Source organism: Eucyclogobius newberryi, unplaced genomic scaffold (genome assembly GCF_026437365.1).
Source record: "Eucyclogobius newberryi isolate DKJ021-1_F unplaced genomic scaffold, fEucNew1.0.hap1 SCAF_16, whole genome shotgun sequence".
Classification (NCBI taxonomy): domain Eukaryota; kingdom Metazoa; phylum Chordata; class Actinopteri; order Gobiiformes; family Gobiidae; genus Eucyclogobius; species Eucyclogobius newberryi.
In genome coordinates this window covers 31,122,775-31,130,274 of record NW_027315790.1, presented here as the reverse complement: position 1 = coordinate 31,130,274, position 7,500 = coordinate 31,122,775, and the positions used below count along the sequence as shown (strand labels likewise).

The window sequence follows — 7,500 nt, the reverse complement described above, 5'->3', positions numbered from 1 at the left end:
TCTACTGGCTGCAGAGGGAGTTACACACAGTTTAAGGAACATTTCAAGCTAGTCTATCACTTCCGGGTCTCAGAACGTTGTCGTACTGATCGTGATTAGACGGGAGAAACTCACAGAACAGAGTCTGGGGATGATTTATGAAGTTAAAAAAAGATTCTCAGAGCCACGTCACAGATTGAGGAGGAGATTCAGAACGGAGTGTTTTTGACGCTCGGAGGGGAGAGGACTTTCTGACCAGGATTCATCTGAAGCTAAATGCTACTCCATGTGTGTTTTTGATGATGAACGATGTTAGAAAGGGGTCAAAAAGAGAGGAAAAAGTACATTTAGCATAATTTGTGCCCTTTAAGTTGAGATGTCTGAAAATGTGTGTCCTTGATAAGTAACAAGTGACACTAAACATCCTCTTTTACATGTGTCTGGGGACGAGAGCAGAGTGTAATCAGCTCTTGGACGTAGTGGGAGTAATAGTAACTAATCTGAGGAGGAACTAGTCCACATACAGACTGAACTGGGCTGTCTTAATCAAATAGATAAAAAAGACTTTCAACATTAATTTCCCCAACTCAAAGAATACAAATGTTTAATCTGTTGCATTTAAATCCATCCGTCCAATCCGATATTATTAATTAAATGTCCTTCATAAATAAATACATAATAATGAATCATAAAATACACAAAATACATCAAATTAATAAAACTAATAAAATTAATACAATACATACATTTTAATAATAAATAAAATCAATAAAATCAACAAAATCAACAAAATAAATTAAATAAATTAAATAAATTAAATAAATTAAATAAATTAAATAAATTAAATAAATTAAATAAATTAAATAAATTAAATAAATTAAATTAAATTAAATTAAATAAAATAAATACTTTTGAATAATAAATAATAGAAAAAACAACAACAACGACAACGACAACAACAACAACAATAACAACAACAACAACAACAACATTTAATTCAAACGTTTTCAGGCCTTGTACCTCACCCAACAGTAAATCGTTTCTCACAGATTCTCACAATACACTCATTATAAATCATGTCTCGTGACTGTGGCTCCAGCTGAGGACGAGGTTAAAGCAACAGCCTGACCTTCTGTGCTCAGACTGATCGTAGCAACATGATTAGGTATTGATTTCACTATGATTAATAACTGTAATAATAGCTCAGTGTCAGGGTGGCCGTTTGATTTGATCTGATCAGTGAGTGGATAATCTATTAAAGATGAATTTATGGACAGAAAGAAAGACTCCACTCTTTACCGAAGCTTCTTATATGTGGGAAAGAAATAATGAAATGACAGAAAATTAAAAAAATATAATAATATATATTTTTAAAATAGTAAAAAATCATAATGATTATAATAATAGATAAGTAAAAGAAGAAGAAAAAAATGCGTACATGGTAAGCTTATTTTTATTTTTTATTTTATGTTTTATCCGATTGTTTAATGCATGCCCCTTTTTGACTTATATATCTTATCATTGTTCATCGTTTTATGTTGCACTGAATCACCAAAACAAGTTCCTGTTTGTGAATTCTGTTAATTGGCAATAAACTTTTATCTGATTCTGAAAAGTGAAAAGACGTCGTAATAGATTAAATAACAGAGTGAGGGCATTTAAGGGCATTTTTAAGGCTATTTCTGTTTGTGCTCCTGACGACCCAGAACAGCTCAACCTAAATATGGGCAAACGCTTCCCTCAGCATCTTTCTGAAGCGAAACAAACACAAGACAAACATCTCACCTGAGCGTTCCTTTCTCTGCTTCAATCCTTGCCCTGTGCTATTGGCGATTGGACTTATCTTTCCTCACATTTACACATTGGAATAACCACATAAAGGATAAAAGTGGCCAGGGAAGTACAGACAAGACCAACAACGCAGAGTAAAGAGCGGAACATGTGTTTTTAAGCAAATTTAACGTGTGGTTCAAATCATTTCGGCAACGTTTGTAAAAGCAGCAAATCAAAGCTATTCAAACGGAGATGGTTTTATGTCCCGGACAAAATGTGGCATAAACTCTTGAACTCTCTGAATTCTGAATTGGAGGCAACTGGCCAAAAAAGTGAAAAGTGGAACGGGGATTAGCCTCAGATTATATGAAAAATGAGAGTTTGGCAAATGAAAGCAGTCAGAGTCATATCAGAGTCACATCAGAGCAGGTTTAAAGGCGGCTAGAGTTGTGTTTTATCTTTATTATTCATTTAATAGAAGACTACGACTATTTTTTACTGGACAAATTCTTAGAAAAATGTTGACCTCACATTTTACTACGGATACATGACACATTTACTACAAATTGGATACCTGGATATTCAAAACTGCAGCTCACTTTTTGTCATAAAGGCAAGTTGAAGTCACATATATCCAGCTGTTAAACCTGTGTTAAGGTCTATTTGTCTGTACCTGAACATTCTGACGACATATCGCTGTAAAAAAGCTCTATTCCCTCCCTTTCTGTCACTTCGTACAAACAGCCAAACGCTCACTCACCTCTCCTTCCATGTTTGGAGTCGTCTGGTGCTGATTCCCCACTGAATCGAACTCCTCCCGCGGTGGTGTCGCTGTTTTTTTACAGTGGATTGGTGCCGCCCGGTCGCGCTGACAGCTGGGGGAAAAACAAACGCACCGTGTTACCGCCGCTGTCCATGGTCCTGACCGGCACGACCTCGCTTTCCCCTCCCCACAAACCGCAGCGCTGTCCCCGGCGCTGTCCACGGCTATTCACTACCAGAACGTGTTGCGTAAGGTCACTGCGATGGGCCAAAAGTCAGGAATCGCGCACGGAATGTTTAGTTATTTATTTAATTTTTGCTTTATTTTAAACGTGCGTCGAACCGCGGCGCATCCCGGCCCCACCGCAACACCGACAAAACGTCCTCACGTGGGGCTATGGATGTCGGAAAGCGTTGCTCCTTACCTGCAGGTCGAGGAAGACTGGGCGCGCGCGTCCTCGGGTCTCCGGTGTCTCCGCGTTTGGGAGGCGCACGTCAGTGTCACGTAGCGGCGGCGGCGCCTTTATTATTTATTTAGTCCGCGTCGTGTCCATCCAAAGTCGGGGAGGAGGAGGATGCTGCCGCGGCTCGGATGGCCCCGCCTCTCTTTCGGCTCGTTCGGGTTGTGTTGTGCGCATGCGCCCGTTTGACCTTCACGCGCAGATGCTGAGGCTGCGGGAGGATGGCGCACAGACGCGTCTCGTGCCGGTGACATGAGGAGGACGTGAGAGCTGGGGCCGGTTGTGATGAAGTCTAAACGTGTAAAAAGGACCAGCTTCACTTCTCATGTGATGTTCAGGAATGACACGATGACACGCGCGCGCGGTCACGCTGATGCCGCGTCACGGAGATGAGCCCAAACTACAATTACGTAACGTTTGAGTCACTTTGAGGACGCGCGCGGGCCTCTCCCGGCTGAATACTACATCAGCCGCGTTTCTTCTGTGATCTGGACCTGGTTTAGATCTAATGTAGAGATAATATGTACTGTTGGTAGCTATGGTTACTTACTTAAAGTGACGTACGACAAGTTTTCCGATGTTGACTTTATTTGGTGTGTTTATACATGTAGTGAATATAAATGACAGTTTTACACAAATCGAGCAGGTATTTGTGGAGAAAAAGTCGAAAAGTCTGTGGAAAATGACAGGAAGTGACATCACACTCGTCCCAGACAAAATTTACAGAATTTACTCGAAATAAACAATTTTTTTTGACTCTCTAAAACATTAATTCAACAAAAAATAAAGTCGCTCTCATATATTTTTATTTGTCAAATAAAAATGATGGTGCCACTGAATACATTTTTTGGGGGGTAATTTCCTAGTGTGAAGTCATCAATTACAAACATCAATTATAAACCTTTAAATATGTAAATGCTTTCAGTTCAATGTGTCATCTGACCTGTAGGGGGCGCTTTAAACTAGATTAAACACAAGCTTTTAAAATGATGAAATGTAATGTTAATGTTTATTTATATGAATAATTTATACACAATAAAAACAGGTTGTTTTTATTGTTTGATTGTAAAAGTTGTTGAGTGAATTGTACTTTTTTAAATACTTTTTTTGTACAAGTGCTAAAAAGACACACACAAAAGACAAAAAACAAAAAACAAACACAATCTGGTCAAAACCTACTCAAGTCAGTTCATCGGTGGATGAAGTACTCACTTTTGATACTGCAACAGTAAAATGTACTAAGTAATGTAGATACAGACAACGTTATCAGTACTTTTATACTATTACCTGGTCAAGACAGGTTCTAGTCCTGGTATAGACCTGGTTTAGATCTGGTCTGGACCTGGTTTAGACCTGGTTTAGACCTGGTCTGGACCTGATTTAGACCTGGTTTAGACCTGGTTTGGACCTTGTCTAGACCTGGTTTAGACCTGGTTTGGACCTGGTTTGGACCTTGTCTAGACCTTGTTTAGACCTGGTTTGGACCTGGTCGTGACCTAGTCTAGACCTGGTTTAGACCTGGTTTATATCAGGACTAAACAAGGACTAGAGCAGGACCAAACCAAGTCCATATCAGAACTAAAATGAGCTCAAATTAAGAGTGAACTTAAACTCAAGGAAAGTCAATTATTTATTCCAGTGTCAGACTGGTTTGGACTGGTTTAGACTGGTCTAGTCTGGGCTAGTCTGGTCTAGTGGTCTAGTCTGGTTTAGTCTGGTCTAGTCTGGTTTAGACTGGTCTAGTCTGGTTTAGTCTGGTCTAGTCTGGTTTAGACTGGTCTAGTCTGGTTTAGTCTGGTCTAGTCTGGTTTAGACTGGTCTAGTCTGGTTTAGTCTGGTCTAGTCTGGTTTAGACTGGTCTAGTCTGGTCTAGTCTGGTTTAGACTGGTCTAGTCTGGTTTAGTCTGGTCTAGTCTGGTTTAGACTGGTCTAGTCTGGTCTAGTCTGGTTTAGACTGGTCTAGTCTGGTTTAGACTGGTCTAGTCTGGTTTAGACTGGTTTAGTCTGGTTGTGTTGGATCTAGTCCTTTAGTAGATGGAACATGGAAATGAGAGGGCATTCTTGATGTAAGTTCAACTAAATAAAAAACTAAATAAAACAGAAAAGAAAGAGATACATTGCACTTAATGACCATTTTTAGACTTTATTTTTTAGACTTGTTTATTTAGACGTTACCCGTTTAAGGGTAAAGGGGTGCTAAGTATCTACGATGCATGGGACAGATACACATGTAAGTATCACTTTGATACTTAAGTACACGTGTAATAGTATTTATATTCTTCCTGCAAAGCTGCCACTGTCCACTTGTTCATCCCATTTAGTCACCTGCAGCGAGAGAGAACACGTTAGACATTTATGTTTCCTTTCATTTGCTTTATAAATGAATGTGGTGGAACAGCCACTAGTGGGCGCTGAACTGAACCCATCGTTTGACCAAGAAAGGCAAAAATATAAAAAAAAAAATATTTAAAGTGCCTATGACAGGTCGGACGACTCAAGGTCAATATGTTTAGAATTTTGCTGAAAATTATTAAAATGTGATCACAGAATAGCACATTTATTAGGTTTATGATTTCACTTCCTGTTTGTTATTGATGACATCACACTAGGAAATTACCCAGCAAACACTGGGCCAAAACTCATCTAATTTTTCAATGACAAATACAAACATATGAGAGCAGTTTTTTTTAGTTGAATTCATGTTAAAGAGTCAAAAAAGTTGTTTCTTTGTGGAAATTCTGCATAAACTTTGACCTGAATGAGTGTCCCTGGTGTGATGTCACTTCCTGTCATTTTCTACAGATTTTTCTACAGATTTTCTCCACAAAAACCTGCTCGATCGGTGTAAAACTATCATTTATACTTACACCAGGTACAAATACACCAGATAAAGTCCAAATTAGAACATGGTAAAAACCTGTCACGGGCACTTTAATCCTCAAAACATTCCGCACGTTCAATAATCCGCGTCTACAAAACACAGACACTCGAAAACCATCTTTTTAAACACCATTAAACAACCGCGCAAACGTGTCCCTGGGCCAGACGAGGGAGGAAAGGTCATTTCTTGGTCAAACTCTGTCTCTAATGTTGAAAATGGCCCTTTTGGGACCGAAACCGGAGCGACACTGACCCAGACGATGGGGCAGAGGCTCTTGTAGACCTTCTGGTACCACTCGCACGGAGCAGTGTCCTGGGCCTTGGACGACAGGGCCTTGTTGCACCTGTGGAAGTCTGACATGACGAGGGCGGAGGAAGAAGCACATGAATGAGCACCGTATTTTCCGGATTACAAATCAGTTTTGCGACTTATACTCCGGAGCGACTTATATGTCATATTATTCGTTATTTCCACACAACCACAAGAGGGCGCTCTAGGCTCTAAGCGACGCAGAAGAAGAATCTGCACTTCCTCTTCCTCTGGAGTTTGTGGAGTTGTTTAGAAGTGACACAGAGGAAGAAGAATTCAATGGATTTAGTGATTTGGGGTAAAACTGATGCTTTGCTAAACTTGTTAGCATGTTCTTTATGCTATAGTTATCTGAATAACTGTTCATATGTTACGTTAACATACATAAATGTCCAAAAACGTCCGTTACCGAGGTAGTTCTGGAAGCAGTTGCGCGTCTGGTTGGTGTTGGGGAAGCGAGCGTCGAACGGAGCCGTGCTGTAGCTCCGGATCTCCTCCTCGAAGTTGCCGGACATTTTGAGAAAGAAAGAGAAAAGAGAGGAAAGAGAAAAGAGAAAAGAGGAAAGAGAAAAGAGAAAAGAGAAAAGAGGAAAGAGAAAAGAGAAAAGAGGAAAGAGAAAAGAGGAAAGAGAAAAGAGGAGAGAGAAAAGAGAAAAGAGAGGAAAGATAAAAGACACAACGAGCTGCGGAAAGAGAAAAGAGAGGGATGAGGAAGACAAACGGACCAGGCGAGAGGAACCGCACTTTAAAACGCTCTTACTCAAGTTTAGAGCCGTTATTTGAGGTTTGGTTCGGTGTTAGTTCGACTTGTGGGGCGATTATTTCCGTCGTACACCGAGATTTTTGGAATAAGGTTTCAAAAAATATTTAAAGTGCCTATGACAGGTTTTTATAATTTCATAATTTTGACTTTATTTGGTTTATTTATACCAAATGAAGCCCGATCGAGCAGGTATTGTGTGGTGGTAGGTGTGCAGAAAACGTTGAAGAACATGTAAACAAAAATGACAGGAAGTGACATCACACCAGGGACACTCATACAGGAAGTGACATCACACCAGGGACACTCATACAGGAAGTGACATCACACCAGGGACACTCATACAGGAAGTGACATCACACCAGGGACACTCATACAGGAAGTGACATCACACCAGGGACACTCATACAGGAAGTGACATCACACCAGGGACACTCATACAGGAAGTGACATCACACCAGGGACACTCATACAGGAAGTGACATCACACCAGGGACACTCGTTCCAGACAAAGTTTATGCAGAATTTACTCAAAAGAAACAACTTTTTTGACGGTCTAAACATTAAATCAACAA

The 7,500-nt window shown here is 40.0% G+C and overlaps 2 protein-coding genes across 2 annotated transcripts in view; both read right to left on the bottom strand.

Moving 5' to 3' along the window:
- Positions 1–2,564, bottom strand: part of LOC140362189 (solute carrier family 2, facilitated glucose transporter member 1-like) — a 44,181-nt gene extending 41,617 nt beyond the window's left edge. The window contains exon 1 of the mRNA XM_072448258.1: positions 2,513–2,564. Within this exon, the coding sequence (XP_072304359.1) occupies positions 2,513–2,524 (12 nt within the window). The 5' untranslated portion in view covers positions 2,525–2,564. The remainder of the gene's footprint in view (positions 1–2,512) is intronic.
- Positions 2,565–5,226: 2,662 nt separating this feature from the next.
- LOC140362190 (cytochrome c oxidase subunit 6B1-like) lies at positions 5,227–6,681 on the bottom strand. Its single transcript, XM_072448259.1, has 3 exons — positions 6,575–6,681; positions 6,109–6,209; positions 5,227–5,300 (listed from the first exon to the last, which is right to left on the bottom strand). Exons 1-3 carry the CDS (start codon positions 6,678–6,680, stop codon positions 5,247–5,249), a joined length of 261 nt encoding a protein of 86 aa, XP_072304360.1. The 5' UTR covers position 6,681; the 3' UTR covers positions 5,227–5,246.
- Between the last annotated feature and the right edge of the window lie 819 nt (positions 6,682–7,500).

Excerpts from the sequence above, each read along its gene's own strand:
- LOC140362190 (XM_072448259.1), bottom strand. The coding sequence starts at position 6,680 with ATGTCCGGCAACTTCGAGGAGGAGATCCGGAGCTACAGCACGGCTCCG. Across the intron at positions 6,210-6,574 it reads CTGCTTCCAGAACTACCTCG|ACTTCCACAGGTGCAACAAG; the intron begins GTAACGGACGTT and ends TCGTCATGTCAG. Across the intron at positions 5,301-6,108 it reads GCCTCTGCCCCATCGTCTGG|GTGACTAAATGGGATGAACA; the intron begins GTCAGTGTCGCT and ends CTCTCGCTGCAG.